Source organism: Acipenser ruthenus, chromosome 2 (assembly GCF_902713425.1).
Source record: "Acipenser ruthenus chromosome 2, fAciRut3.2 maternal haplotype, whole genome shotgun sequence".
In the NCBI taxonomy this organism is placed as follows: domain Eukaryota; kingdom Metazoa; phylum Chordata; class Actinopteri; order Acipenseriformes; family Acipenseridae; genus Acipenser; species Acipenser ruthenus.
Genome location: NC_081190.1, coordinates 26,508,931 through 26,525,299, shown reverse-complemented (window position 1 = coordinate 26,525,299; position 16,369 = coordinate 26,508,931). Strand labels below are relative to the sequence as shown.

At 36.5% G+C, this 16,369-nt stretch overlaps 1 protein-coding gene across 1 annotated transcript; it reads left to right on the top strand.

The window, feature by feature from the left end:
• The first annotated feature begins 575 nt into the window (after positions 1-575).
• Positions 576-15,421, top strand: LOC117973656 (m7GpppN-mRNA hydrolase-like). The gene is made up of 11 exons (XM_058992798.1): positions 576-797; positions 3,793-3,944; positions 4,146-4,273; positions 4,606-4,704; positions 5,035-5,187; positions 5,294-5,406; positions 5,765-5,872; positions 6,059-6,191; positions 9,824-9,931; positions 11,022-11,073; positions 11,654-15,421. The coding sequence occupies exons 1-11, from the start codon at positions 745-747 to the stop codon at positions 11,815-11,817; spliced, it is 1,263 nt and encodes a 420-aa protein (XP_058848781.1). The 5' UTR covers positions 576-744; the 3' UTR covers positions 11,818-15,421.
• Positions 15,422-16,369: the final 948 nt, after the last annotated feature.

The following is a 16,369-nucleotide window of genomic DNA, read 5'->3' as shown; positions in this document are numbered from 1 at the left end:
TATATATATATATATATAGACACACACACACGCATACTGGCAGATTTTTTAATCCGATTAAAAAAAAAAAAAAGATACGTTTTGAAATACTGCATTTGAGAGTTTGTGAGCTTTGATTCGAGCCATAGGAAAGACATAGAACAAAAATGTCTATACTGATAACAAATAAAATAGAATTTGATTGTTATGATAATCAAGTCATTCAACACATGTCTGATGTTTATCTACCTAAACATTTTTTACTAACATCAAACATATCTCAATTTCCATAGCGCACATGCGCTGTCTTCTTCCGCGCTCGTTTCTAAGCTCTATTTTCGTTTCTTCCTCACCCGAACTTGTAAGAGCGGGTCTCTGACGATTGGTTAGGCTTTGTTCGTACGTAATTACAACTGCACTATTTACCACATCTATTGGTCAGCTAGGATGCCAATCAGACTGAATCATAAAAAACGACAAATCAAAAGAACTTTCTATGGAAAAAGCACCTCCTTGTCGGTCTGATTGGTTTCCTTTCTTGGCGTCATGTAGCTATTTCTTATTGGCATTTTGTGATTAGACAGCGGTGGTGTCCGTCTCTGATTCGGTTCTCCTTTTGTTTCGTAATTTCCCTCGGTGGGTCGCACTGATGTATTCCCGTTTCGCACTTTATTATTAACAATAGATTTAAAATTGCGTAGTTGCTGCATGTTAATATTTATTTTCTTTAGGGTTTTGTAAATTCGGGATGTTCTTTTCGTTAACATGGAGACAAAACGAGGGGAGATTCCCAGCGGTTTATTGGACGACCTCTGCAGGTAAGTGCTGTTTAAAAAGAACAACTGTGTGTGTGTGTGTGTGTGTGTGTGTGTGTGTGTGTGTGTAGTTTGTGCATTTTGTGCATTTCAGTTGTTTTGAAGACATCATACAACACTTTTTTTTCGCTTTCCTAATATGTTATTTTAATGGAAGATAAAATGTGCCATTTCCAAAAAAGAGTACCGCAATTGTTTTTAAACAAAAGTTGTATAATGTCGAGTAGCTTGGTCTGAATACATGAGTTAAGGTGAGTTATTGTGTGTGTGTGTGTGTGTGTGTGTGTGTGTGTGTGTGTATATATATATATATATATATATATATATATATATATATATATATATATATATATATATATATAATAATAATTAGAATATATATATATATATATATATATATATATATATATATATATATATATATGAGGTGTTATGAACCCTGAAAGGACGTATTGGCTTTTGTTGGTGCAGGTGAGATGAGTCTATAATTTTGGGGCTGTTTAGTTTCATGAAGAGCTTTTCATTCAGTGTACAACGTTGTTCTTGATTAGCAAAGCTATTTTGAGTGTTCTGTGTAATTTAAAATACTATTGCCTAAGTCAGGTTTTTAAACTTTTTTTAGACCAACTCCCTTATTATTATTATTATTATTATTATTATTATTATTATTATTATTATTTATTTCTTAGCAGACGCCCTTATCCAGGGCGACTTACAATCGTAAGCAAATACATTTCAAGTGTTACAATACAAGTAATACAATAAGAGCAAGAAATACAATAACTATGATTTTAAATACTTTTCTACTGCAATATTTAAAACCATATTGGCATGGCATTTTACTTCGTTGGATTAACTGGACATGCTGTACACATCTACAGTTTTATTACAGCATAGCCAATAGAGAAAAAAACAAACCGATATTGATACACTGTGTTGTCTCTCATAGCAACATTAGCTTACTCAACAAGCAAGGAACTCTACCTAGACAAATATCTGGTACGGTTATACAGGCTTTTGAAAACTAACCACTAGTTTCAATTCATATTTCGGTATCATTCAGGATACATTTTTACGCCTTATTGGATATAGTACAATGCAATTATTTGCGCAATCTATATGGGCCGCACCCACCCAGGTATTGTACAGTAAGTTTATATATATTTTTTTGTTTGGATGTTTGTATACTTCGTATTCGTGGCAGAACAAAACAGGCAGTTTTCTTTTTAAACCCAACAGAGGCAAACACACTTGTAGTTTAGTACTTTTAAAAACTAACTTTATAATGCCGGGGATATTGATATGACTGCTTTCCTTGCATTGCTGTGATCTTTATAAGACACACCTGAGCTTGTTACCTACAGTGCCTATAGTAAGCATTCACCCACCTTGGACGTTTTCACAGTTTGTGTTAAAACCTGAAATCTTGATGCATTTAAATGGGATTTTTTTTCCTTTGATTTATACAACCTACTCGGCACTTTGAAGAGGCAAGATAATTTTTATTGTGAAACAACAGTTAATGAAAAATAAAAAAACTGAAATGACTTGGTTAGATAAGTGTTCACCCCCTGAGTCAATACTTGGTAGAACCACCTTTGGCAGCAATTACAGCTGTGAGTCTTTTGGGGTAAGTCTCTACCAGGTTTGCACATCTGGATCGTGCAATATTCACCCATTCTTCTTGGCAAAATTGTTCAAGCTCTGTCAATTTGGATGGGGATCGTTGGTGGACAGCAATCAAAGTCTTGCCACAGATTCTCAATTGGATTCAAGTCCGGGCTTTGACTGGGCCACCCTAGGACATTCATTTTCTTGTTTTTAAGCCACTCCAGTGTCGCTTTGGCTGTGTATTTGGGGTCATTGTCCTGCTGAAAGGTGAATCTCTGCCCCGGTCTTAGGTCTTTTGCAGACTGAAGCAGGTTTTCCTTAAGGATTTGCCTGTATTTAGCTCCATCCATTTTCCACTCTACCCTGACAAGCTTCCCAGTCCCTGCCGATTGAAAAGCATCCCCATAGCATGATGCTGCCACCACCATGCTTCACAGTAGGGATGGTGTTACCTGGGTGATGTGCTGTGTTGGGTTTGCGCCAGACATAACGCTTTACATTTAGGCCATATAGTTCAATTTTTGTTTCATCGGACCACAGAATCTTTTGCCACATCTTTCCAGAGTCGCCCACATACCTTTTGGCAAATTCCAAGCGGGATTTTACATGGGCTTTTTTCAGAAATTGCTTCCTTCTTGCCACTCTTCCATACAGGGCAGATTTGTGGAGTACCTGAGCTATTGTTGACACATGGACAGTTTCTTCCATCTCAGCCATGGAACGCTGTAGGTCTTTCAGATTAGTCATTGGCCTCTTGCTGGCTTTTCTGGCCAATGCCCTTCTTACCCAGCTGCTCAGTTTAGGAGGATGGCCTGCTTTAAGCAGATTCTAGGTGGTGCTGTATACCTTCCACTTCTTCCACTGTGCTCCAAGGGATGTTCAATGCCTTTGAAATCTTTTTATACACCTCCCCTGATCTGTGCCTTTCCACAACTTTATCCCAGAGTTCTTTTGAAAGCTCCTTGGTCTTCATGGTAGTATCTTTGCTTTGAATGCACTACCCTGTGGGACCTTACAGAGACAGGTGTATTTAATCTGAAATCATGTGAACCACTTTTATTGCACACAGATGGACTCCATTTAACTTATTGTATGAATCCTGAGCTTATTTAGGAGTGTCATAGCAAAGGGGGTGAATACTTCTCTAATGAAGACTTATTGAAAGTATTGAGTAGGTTGTGTAAATCAAAGGAGAAAAAAAAATCCAATTTAAATGCATCAAGATTTCAGGTTGTAACACAACAAACTGTGAAAACATCCAAGGGGGGTGAATGCTTACTATAAACATCTGGGCTACCTCAAAAATACCCTGAATTTTCACCCCTGCATGATAATTCAACTTTTCTCAGTGCTGTCTCTCTCTCTCCTTCTTTCTCTCTCTCTCCAGTCGATTCATCCTGCACATTCCCAGTGAAGAAAGGGACAATGCAATTCGAGTGTGTTTTCAGATTGAGCTCGCCCATTGGTTTTACCTGGATTTCTGCATGCAGAACTCACCAGGATTACCTCAGTGTGGGATAAGAGACTTTGCCAAAGCTGATATCCTTTCTGATGTTACCTCAAGCCTTTACCAGTGCATAACAAAGTACATTAAATAATGTTTGTTTACAGACACCAAAAGAGAGAGTTTAAATTAGAAATTGAATTTGAGTGTGCACAAGCACTGCACACTTTGAAACTTTTACTGCATTCTTTTCAGCTCCAGTGAATCATTTATTTCCCCCTTAACATAATTTGTACTTTTTAATCACTGTCCATTTTTATTGCCTCATGGAGAAGACGTGCAGAAGGTTTTAGATCAGTGGAAGGAGTATAAAATGGGTGTCCCAACCTATGGGGCAATTATTCTTGACGAAACACTTGAAAATGTAAGTATTTTGAGTCGTAGGCTACAGTATGCGTCAGTCTGTTTTAGTTTGGCTGTGACATCAACATGACTAACTTCTTAGTTATAAATTGCATGCATATAGCTAAATGGCATGTATTCAATTTGCAAGTGTTACAAATGTTTAACCATTTGTAACTCAGAATTTTGACCGGATACTTGATTCAGGTTATTAGAGCCAGTGTGTTTATACAAGTTAATGCTGGTAGCAGCTCTGATGAAATGCTCTGACTATTTTATTCTTTTCTTTTTCCCTTTTCAAAATATTTCTCTTTAATACCAGAAACTTGTAAACAAATATTCCTTTGTGTTTAGGTACTGCTAGTTCAGGGTTATCTTGCAAAGTCTGGCTGGGGCTTTCCTAAAGGTAAAGTCAACAAGGAGGAGGCTCCACATGATTGTGCTGTACGAGAAGTGAGTATTGTATGGAGGTTATTCAAAAACTTCTATTTCGTTTAATAGGCTTTGAGCTTGAGTTTATTTCTACTTTTCAAGTTGTATGTTAAATCTGTTTCACTAACACACTAGCGTAGTAGTAAGCAGTTTAATGGGGTAAGGAAGCTTTTGTCCTTATAGATAAAAACGTCCTTTTAGAATGACTGCATTGAATAGCATACTGTATATGATTGTACTGCCCATCCTGCAGATGAACAGTTTTCTGTGGTGTGGGGAATGACTAGATGTATGTCAGTGAAATCTGTGGGTTTCTTAAAGTTCACATTCTGTTTTGTCCTACCTTCTAAGGTGCTTGAAGAAACTAGCTTTGACATCCGAGATCGCATCTGCAAAGATAACTTCATCGAGCTGAAAATCAATGATCAGTTGGCTCGTTTGTACATAATCCCAGGGGTACCAAAGGATACAAAATTCAACCCCAAGACAAGAAAAGAAATAAGGGTGTGTGCTACAGATCTTTTTGAGATTAGATTGTTTTCCTTGGGTTGAATAATATAACATTTTGAAAAAGGAAAAAAAAAAAAACATTGTTTATTGTTTGTTTCAGAATATTGAATGGTTCTCAATCGAGAAGCTTCCTAGTCACAGGAATGATATGACTCCAAAGTCCAAACTTGGACTAGCTCCAAACAAGTTCTTTATGGCCATTCCATTTATTAGGTAGGTTTGACTACATTGTGTGCCCTTTTCCTCTTGATACAATGAAACAATTTGATTATGCTTATTTCTCTATTTTAACATATACTTTTAAATATATTTGGAAAGTGATTTCAATGTATCGGTTTGGCAAAACCTTTCCAGTCAGTTTTGGACCAAATCGCATACTGGCTCTTTTTTGGCAAATATTTAAAATGCACTGAATGGAAATGTGCATGTTATATATATATATAATATTATATTTTAAAATCTTGATTGTATTCTTAAAATAACTAGGACATTTCAGAACTTGTGTGGTATTTTTTTTTTTTTTAAATAAGATGTGTGATTAATCTTTTTTCCCCTCTTTTCCCATCCACAGACCACTTAGAGAATGGATAACAAAGAAGTATGGAGGGTCTTCAGACAGCGACAATGGAATCAATTCAACAGGCAGTACTCCATCCAAACCTCACATGGACAAAATCCGGTAAAAAATGTCAAATCGTGCCACATCATTATGTAGCAAGTTCCTATTTAGCAGTTGGTTCTAATGTTTCTGTAGCTATGGATGTTTTGCTAGACTTCAGTGGATAATGTCTTGCTGCCAAACTGTGGATGTCAGACTATGTGGCTTGCGAGCAAACAATTTACATTGAGCTTTCTCTTTTGTTAGATCCAGAGCAAGGCAAAATCAAGTGTTTCCTGATGGATCTCCAGGAGAGCTGTGGGTTAAACAAAGGCAGCAACCACAAAAGCCATTCAACCAAACAAATCAACAGGAGCTGTCTGATATTTTAAAAATGAAGGTACATTTGAAAAACATTTACAAACCTACAAGAAATTATAGTTTTGGGTTACATTTTTCCTATTGGTCATACACTATTTTTCTTTACAAGCTATGTTAATTTGAAAATAGTAATATGTGGTCATATATGAAAATACAGGACATTGACATTAATAAAGGGTCCACATAGGGATGTCACGGTATCAAATTTTGACGGTATGGTAACCATCAAATATACCATGGTTATCGTCGTACCACGGTATAATGTCATTTGTTTTGTAATCTGTTTTTAAATGGCTATTTAAAGAAATACAGTCAAGTCATTTAACCCTTTGTGGTCCTATGTCGGACCTGGTCCGACATTGCAATTATTCCTATCCGGTCAAATGTTGGACCCTGTCCGACATCAAAAAAACGCAAAAAACGGGCTTGATGTAACTTACAAAAAAAAGGATGGTAAGTAAGTAGATTCAAGAAAATGCACAGAGTCTTTTTCTTCAATCAGTTGTTAGGTTTATTGAAATATGCATGGAGTCTGGTCCCAGGTACAGGACAAACAGAATACTCGTTCTTACAATTGTTGCATGACATTAAATACCCTTCTGTATAGATGGTCCACCTCCTCTTTCTCTAAAACTTAACCAATAGAAAAGGTACAACACATTATTCTGTTACCATATATTTAATTTAGTGTGTGTGTGTGTGTGTCTGTGTGTGTAATCTAGTGTGACAACCTCTGAACTCAGTGCATTCTTCAGACCCCTGGTGGTGCCCCAAAAGGTCCATCCATCTAGTTTTTTGTTATCTTCCTTGTTCATATCTCTCCGTTTTGCCTGAGACCCTTTGAGTCCATTGGCATTATCTCTTATTCTCCCTGAGAACCTTTGGGTCCAACGGCAGTCCCTGGGAGCCTTTTAGCTCCTTTATGCTTTGTATTCCAAAAGTCTTAGAGCCTGGCCCCTTCTGGTCCACAGCATTATCTTGTTAGCTTGCAGTCAATGTTGGACAAGAAGCTTGTAGACGCAAGGTCTCTTATCAATTGTTAGCAGTACATGCAATTTGAACCAAACAGCCTGCTATCTGCAATATTAGTCTCTTTTCAGAAAAGTACACCAGTATAGCTCTGCCAGTCCACATGCGTAGCAAACTGCTAATCAATTCTCGATCCATGTTTTCCAACAGGGCTTCTAGTTGTTTTTTCTCCGGAAAAAGCAGAGAAAACCATTCAATGGCTGAGTGGGAGCGACAGGAGCCGAGACAAGTCAGGAAAAAAAAAAAAAAAAGGGCGTATCTCATTAATAGTCATACTTGCCCCTGGCATCAGATAGGGGCGGCCATAAGAAAACAAGCTGGCTGATACTGAATCAGCGCACAGAGAATATCACGGACATTTGCAGAGCTTTTTTGAGATGTTATAGTAATAAAATAATGACTTGGATCACATTATTGAGGAGTTTGGTGATAAAACGAGTGATCAGGAGATGATTGATCAGTATGTACTATTATTATTATTATTATTATTATTATTATTATTATTATTATTATTATTATTATTTATTTATTAGCATATGTGAAAGCAATAGCGAACGAAAGGGTGGGACAGGGCTGGAGACGCCTAGTGAGTGTTTTGTTGATATGCAGGGCCTTTTAAACCCGTTTGACTGTGGAAAAAAATACTTTAAAACAGCGCGTCTAAAATGAGCTGTGTGTGTGAAAATAAATTGGACCTGATGCTCCTGGCACGCACTTAATAAATGGACTGCAAAGGGTTAAAGGTGTTTTTATAATTGAAACCATTAAATGCTCAGATGACTCCTTGTGGTAGAATATGGATATTGCAGGTTATGTTATATTCTGCAAGGAATAGTCTTCTGTATTGACATACATACAAAAAAAGTGACATGGTACTGAGGCCCACATGTAAAGCTCGTGTCTCTTTGTTTGAGTAGTAACAGGTGTGTTTTGTCCGGAGTTGAAGATTTTTACGAAATTATTTATTTTTTATTTTTTTGTCCACTGCAGCATCTTGCAATATGTTGAGCTTGGATCTGTCATGGCCCAGGTTTCAAACAGTTATACTTTCCAGTGCTGGTTTTCTGCTAATGTTAGAACACCTGGGAGAATGTCTTAAATGCTTTGTGGGGCAACTCAGTTGCACGAGCATCCATTAGAGTGGAAAATCATTGCTTTGCTTAATAGATAACAGCAGTGTCGGTAATAAACATGAATTCAATATTCTATAAGGAGCAAGTGCTTCTGATCGATTCTAAAACCCCTAGTCCTATTCTCTAAAACAGAATAGGCCTAGCTTTGCACAGTAGTCAGTAGCAGGGCTCTAAATTGGCAACAAAAAGGGCAAGGCCAAAATGGCCTTCATTTCAATACATTTGTAGCAGGCACCAAGGCCACAAAACTTAAGTTAAGGCCAAAGTGTAGTATGTTGTGTAATTTTGTTTAGGATTCATATATAAAGCTAATTATTGGCTACAGAAAGAAATACAGTTTAACTTAATAATAACTATTTATTCAGAAAATAGTATTTGCCAATTTTGGGTGTGAGGTGTTTTTTTTTTTTTTTTTTTTTATTAAATAATTTTCTTTCCAATTCAGAATAGCCAATTATTTTTAGGCTCAGTTCACCGCTACCACCACTGAGCTGACTCTGGTGGGGCGAAGACGAACATATGCTGTCCTCCGAAGCCTGTACCATCAGCCGACCGCTTCTTTTACACACTGCAGGCCCACCATGCAGCCACCTCAGAGCTACAGCGTCGGAGGGCAGCTTACAGGCAAGCCCGCAGGCACATGGCCAGACCACAGGGGTCGCTGGTGTGTGGTGAGCCGGGGACACCCTGGCCGACCTAAGCCATCCCCTACTTGGGTGGCGCTCTGCCAATTGTGCGCCGCTTCCGTTCTCTGTCGGCAGTGGAATAGCCTGGACTCGAACCGACGACGTTCAGGCTATAGGGCACATCCTGCACTCCACACGGAGCACCTTTACCGAATGCGCCACTCGGGAGCCCCCTACTGCCGTGAATTTTAAAGAATTTCCTCAATTTTCATAGGGTCTTAACCATCACAGCTGCTGCATGAACATGGGGTTACCATATTCAGCTTGTGTTAATACAGCACCTGCTGGACGTCCATGCATTTGTATTTGATCAGATTGTTATCGTCCCTCTTGTTCTTCAGTTTAAAACGTGATTCCCTGCTTTTATTTTCCTTTACAGAATGAAATCCTAGCGCACTCATGAATATTGACACGTGTTTTGCATGGAATTTGTGCGATTTAACCATGTAATCATGTTATTGTTTGGATACAAACACTTCCAAATGCAGCCATCTCTAGTTGCTGTAGCTGGAAGGGTAGTGCGGCCAGATTGGCAGTGAATAAAAACATTTTGAGGGGCATTGCGGTAATTGACGCATGGCTGGCGTTAATTTCGAGCCTTGCAGTAGCATAGAACTACCAGTAGCATATGTGTGTGTTGTCCTTTTATTGTGCCACTGTATTTTCTAACCTCCCTGAACATCTCCCAACTACTCACTACCAATCCTGAATTCAAGAGCGTCTGGAGACACATAGAAGTTTGGGAAATGTGACAGTTAGCAAAAGTTCTTCATCAGATAACAATCTCAATTGTTTTCTTGCAGAACCAGAGTCTGAAGGGGAATGGTAAAAAGCTGCACCAGGATTCCCCTAACATGAAGAAAAGGGCAAATGGGGTAAACAATCAACAGGTTAAACCTCAACAGTCCGCAGTAAGTCGAATTCATCGAAGGAGTGTCTTTTTTAATTTTTTTATTATTGAACCATTTATCATAGCTAGTTTCACAACCGCAGTACAATACAATGATAAAATGTGCTTAAAGCTCAGACACATTTGGAAAACACTTGCTTTGATTCCTAAAACTCCCAGGTCCATCCAAACTTAATTGACAATGTCAAGCTTTTTCCAAAACTGTTTGGTACAGAACCTCTATTTGTCCTTTAATAACAACATTGTGAACTCCATATTTAATGAAAATTGAACAAGTCAGTACTCCTTAAAAAAAAGAGTATTTTTATTTTAGTTTAAAACATGGTTAGGCAGGCGACAAAAGAAAAAAGGTAAAATAGCAGGCGTGTTTGGGCTATCAAGCCTTCATCAGTGCATCATGAAGGAACAAAGAGACTCAACTATATAGGCTTAACAAGATACAGGTGTATGATTAGTACATTTACAAGTGAATCAAGTCAGGAAGGACGTCAGTTAAGCTTCAATTAGGAGATTAATTAAAGATAATATCAATTAAGAACAAAATACAATTTATAATAATCAAACACATACATTGTATAAACAAAACAAATGAACTAAAAAGTACATAATTAAATGGTTTCCAATAAACGATTTCCATTACATGAGAGTAGATGTTAAAACTTCATGCTGATTTGAACTTGGCTTTCGCCAAGATAAACACCAACTAAGACGTAGCTTTACAGTAAACTAATGTGATCCATCTGTGTCTCCATCCATTTGTGTTTCCTTCAATCTGATGTAGATATCCTTTGACAATGCGATTTTGACTGCTGCCTTAACTTGATTAGAAATTGAAGAGAAAGTGGAAACAAAAGTAGTCGAGTGTTTTAAATGTTTTAGTCTCTGAACCTCTGCTTTGTCCTTTAAAACAACATTGTGAACTCCATATTTAAGCATTAGTCTTGAAAATGTAGCTGGTACATATCACATTTCAAACTCATTGGGGGGGAATCAGCAAAAACAATGTTTTGGTTTTTTTTTTTTTTTTTTGCTTTTAGTCTGTCTTTTCAGGTCAAAGTATCATGTCAACAATTTAAATTTTGTTTCCACAGAAGCCAGAGAAGAGGCTTCAACCAAGAAGACTTCAGGACAACTTTGAAACAGGTAATTTATATTATCTTACAAACCAACCCACAGTAACATTTACACATTGCAGCACTAAAATTAGTAACATTTTTTCCCCCATAACATTTATTTCTTGCCCAACTGAAAGTCTGACCTTGAGGAAACTATAGTTCATATTTGAAATCAAGTAAACTCAACATTATTTCTCTTAAACTATCTTTTAACCCAGTCACTTAACCCAATTTTCAACACTATAATGAGAAGATGACCAACAGGCAGATTAATACTAAGAGTGGCAGCAAGGTATTTTTATTGATTGCTTTGCAATTTTTTGTGACTCAACAGCAACAAAATGACTATTTGGAATATGTGTTTGATACAAGTGAAAGCTTTGTATATTGGAGAAAGGGTGCAGTTTCCAGAGTATTAAAATCTTGCGACTGGTAGACATTAACTTTCAAACAAAAGTGTTTTTTTGACTCAATACAAACCAAAAGTTTGTCTGTCACTAGTTTTATTTTTATATTTTATTTGGTTCTTGACTTTAATTATGATCAGTGCACATTTTGAGTCTGATCTTTCAGGCTTTCAATTAAAAAAGGTTTCTTTCCCTCCCCAGATGCAGTATGTGAATTATGCAGCTCCAATGATGAACAGCCACTTGACCACACAGAGAGGCCGTTTGGTGCATGCAGTGGGGACTGTGAATATGTTCTCTCTTCCAGGGCTTTTCTTGGCTTCAAGTTTGATCGGGATGCTATCATGAAGTGCTTTGAGTTATGATGGAGTGAATGGTTTACAATCAGGATGGTAATAGATTTGTAATCAAGATCATATTTTGAAGGACGTGCAAAGGCAAATTAGAGGAGTATATCGATTGTAATATGTTTTTAAAGTAGCACAATGCAACAGAGTTGCAGGAAGGAACAATTCAGTTATTCTGAGTAGTTTCTTGCTAATTTTATAACATTTAATTTAGCTTTTCACTCACTTCAAAATAGGATAGTTGGTGTTTTTTTATAATAATAATAATAAAAAAAAGCCTTTCTCTCGCTCTCAGGACTTTGAAGAAATGCAGGGATACTTAAACGGCTGTGAGGGATTATGTCCTGCTTGAAGTGGGAGGAGCAATCTGTAAATGCATTCTTTCTTTTTCCATTGAATTGTATACCTTTTCAGTATTTAAACTTTTTTTTCCCCCTGATAGAAACATAAGGGAATGGTGGACAACAAGTTGTTTTCACAATATATTTGCACACATTGTATTTTCTTGCTTTACATTGAGGATTGTGTGCTCTGTTAAAGTCAGTTTTCAGAGCCTTACTATGGCTTATAATGAACAGTGTTGAATTTGGCAACGCATCTTCTGAACTACATTGTTTACAGATAACTAATTGGGATTTTAAATGGAGCAGAATGAATCCTTTGCAATTGATTTCATAGAAACTATTCTTCATTCACCATCCATTTTGATGACACTTCTTTATTTTTTTTAAATGGAGGCGGTTTTTAGTGTAGTATCTTTTTTTTTATACAGTGCATTTTTTTTTTTTTTTAGTGTATGTAGCTTCAATTACTGTTGTGGATTTCATTTCTAAGTCTTTGTTTTTGTTAGGGGTCTGTAACCTTACAGTAGTATTATGTTACTTTTGGTGAAACATCTACACTATTTATTTCTGGGGGTGGATTTGTAAATGCAGCTTTGGGATCAATGACAAATGAAATGCAAGTATCCTAGTTTTTAAATATTTAATTGCAAAATATCAAAACAAGACATTGACTGAGAACAATTCAAAAGAGTAGGACTCTGCAACATCATCAAAGGATCATTTAAGCACTCTGTACTGTGTACCTGCACATTGTTTTATTGTAGTTTCTGTTTTCTTCAGTGCTCTTAGGATTGAGGTATGTGAACCTCATTTCTTCCTCTCCTGGTTAGCGTAGATCACCTGCATTTTATTTGGATCTAGGTATTCTGAGATCTTGAAACCTATAAGATAAGCAACATTTACTATGGTTGTATGTAATTAATAAGTGTGCTGCTGACAAATTCCCTCCACAGCTGTGAATTGAAAATGATAAAGTAAAATGTGTGGAGCTACATCCACGCATTTACATGTAAAAAATGTAAGTGTGACGCATACATCCCTAGACACTCTGTGAATTGCTGAAGAACAGCCATGCCAAGTTTGATCACAATTGGAGATGTGGTTCTCCAGATATATGCAGAATGTGACCTATCTTTGGGCATCTCCATAATCTCCCCAGTGGGGTTAATACACACGTATTAATCATGTGTAATAAACAGGTACACGTTAACTTGAGCTACTAACATGGATTACAACAACAGTTTCAATTTTCCAAAAGAGCAGATCAGTTACAAACGTTAGTTTTAAAGGTAATCGCTAGATAATTTTAAATTCGATACATGTTGTAGTAGTGCACATATTTGTTATTGTACAGGCTTTAACAGTGTGAAATCAAATCTAGAAATCATTTAGTGTAAATGACTAGTAATTCTGGAGACTGTAGTTTCCCTCTGAATAAAACCTGACCAACTTAAAAGTAATATTTTTAGTCGTTTTACCTTTTGGTTTTTTCATGTAGGCATCTCATGGCTCACTCATGTTCCTTTTAAAAATCAATTGTAAAGACAGTTCTTAACACCAAGTAGCTTTCCACTGAACTACAGTATCAGTGTGTGCTTATGTGGCATGATGTGTTGACCTTGACATCAGTGTGGTTGTAGACAGAATCTAGTCCCATAGGTTTGAACCACAAAGCTGACTCTATAGTGATGACAAGTGCAGCCAGTTTTTAAAGTGCAGTGTGAATGAACTGTGTGTATACAAACGTCGCTGTAATAAACCTGGTTTAAAAAATTTAAAATTTGAGAAATGTTTTAGCCATGCTGATCAAAACAGATACAAATGAGAGATGACAAAAGCCAAAAAAGAATAAAATGAAATCTTGGTCTTTATGTTGAAAAATGTGATACTGTTTCTACCTCAGAGGGAGTCTGTAATCTTCTTTCTCTAGGTGCAGATTTATTTAATATTTTACATCCATTTGAAAAAATGACTGATCTGTTTGTATTGCAGGGTTTTTCAGTTGTGATTCCTTAGTTGCTCGGTTTATTATAATAAAATTAAATTAAAATAATCCTCAGTTGCTAATCTCTGAATTACAGGTGTGTGCTGATGCACTGGTAATAGGCAGGAACACAGCTTTTGAAGGTTTTACATATTTAAGCAGATGGAGATTTCATGTATAGTATATTCAGAAGGTTATTAATCATTTGTTACGCATATGACTTGATCAGAATGAACCAGTGTTTTTGTTTTGACAAACCCTTACTTTAGTGGATGTAAAGACAGCATTACTGCTCAGAATGGTAATGACACACACTGCGAGATCTTAATACTGCAGCCATAAAGTTAATGAACCTGGTCTTTTCTGGATCTCATTCCAGTGTTGGTCAATAAAGGCTTTTGTGGAAATGCATTGCATGCATTATTTTGATTTGTGTTAACATTTTGATTCCAATTTAATTTAGTATGTTATGTGCTTGATTGTTGACTGAATATTATTTTACTAAAATGGTGGATGTACGTTTAACTTTAGTATTTCATGCTTCATTGTGGATTTGGCAGAATTACTAATTGTAAGTGTAAATGTTTACTGCAGTTAGTGTACACATTTATCTGTCAACATGAAACTGTAAAGTAACTGGTTTATGAATACCACAAAGCTAGGGACTAGATGGGCGAGTTTTTTGTATTTTTTCCCATTCCCTTTTCTCTAAAACTTTTATTAATGGTATATAATTATAAAAGTGCATAGAAATTGTAAAAACTGGAAGATCTGTCAATGTATTTTATCAAATGCTTTGAAAACTATGCAAAGTTATTTTCAAGGCAGTTATATTTTGAAGTACACGGTGTTCTTGTTTTGGGGAGGGGGCAGAATACTAACATATAGTCTTACTCAAAAAAGCTTCAAACGCTTGGCTTGACATTGTAAACACAGGGTGTACTGGTGTAGTTTCAAAAGCACCTGAAGTAAGCCTTTTTTTTCCAAATGAGTTATTTTGTTTTAAAGGCTTCAGTAAATCTTGGATTCGGAACCTTCTCTGAACCTCTGGGTTTATGAGAGAGGAATAAAATTGGTGTTTATCTGCAGAGTCAAAAAGGTAATCTATACCGAGCATTAAAAGAAACTTATCACTCCTTGACCATGACACGCTTGAGTGACTATGACTAAAACATATGAACTTAAGTCACCTAATTAGTGAGACAGTTGATTGGACACTGGCTATGGAGTGATTTCAGCTGTTGAATTGCAAGCTTGAATAAAAGCAATAAAGAAAATGATATTAAAAAAAAAACCAATATGCCACATCTGGCAAGAGAGCAGTACCTTTGTGCAATCGGCATGTTGGAGGCTGGACTAGGGCAGCGTGCTGTGGCTCGTCGAATTGGGTGCTCGCAGCCAGCAATTTCAAACTGGGCGAGACGATATAACCAGACACACTCTGTTAATGACAGGCCACAAACTGGGAGACCAAGAGTCACAACACCTGCCCAAGATCGACAGATCATTTTGCAGCATCTTCATGATGTCAGTTGTTAATCCGCACAATAAAAAGTAACTGCACCTGCTCTAAAACAGTGTTTGTCATATATGTGTTTATGTGTGTTTTTTTTTTGTTTGTTTGTTTTTTAAATCATTACTCGATAAAGACCCAGGTATCCAGTTCTGGATTTTCTACCTGTTCCGACCTCTAGTAGGAACAAACCTAAATGTTTTAGTTTTACTAAAATAAACTAGAGCCCCACATGAACTGTTAGATAACTCTTTATATATATATATATATACACACATATGCACAGTCCCATTCTTTAACCGATTTAAATGGTAGTAGTATTTAGGTCCATAAACTGTGTTTGATCAATAATTAAACACCAATTAATTATTTATAAAATCAAGAATATTTCCCAAACCCCAGCTTTGCTAGCTAGCTATTTATTTATTTTTAAACTACTTTTTGGTCAATTTTACCAGAATTGTTTCATTTTTGGGTAAAAACCACACCGCTTTACAGAATTTATACTACCATAACTACAGTATAACTATTGAGTAGTTTCTCCATTTTTCCCTTTGTATTTGTTACTTTTGCAGTTAAATTATATGTAGTTTTAAAATATACTATTTTGCAAGTATTATGTAAGACTTGTAATTGTTTTGTTGACGTGCTGGTTTCACTCCTGCCCTTGTACATTTTCATATACATTTTTTGTTTCACTTTGCTAGTACTTATTAAATGGGTAGAAAT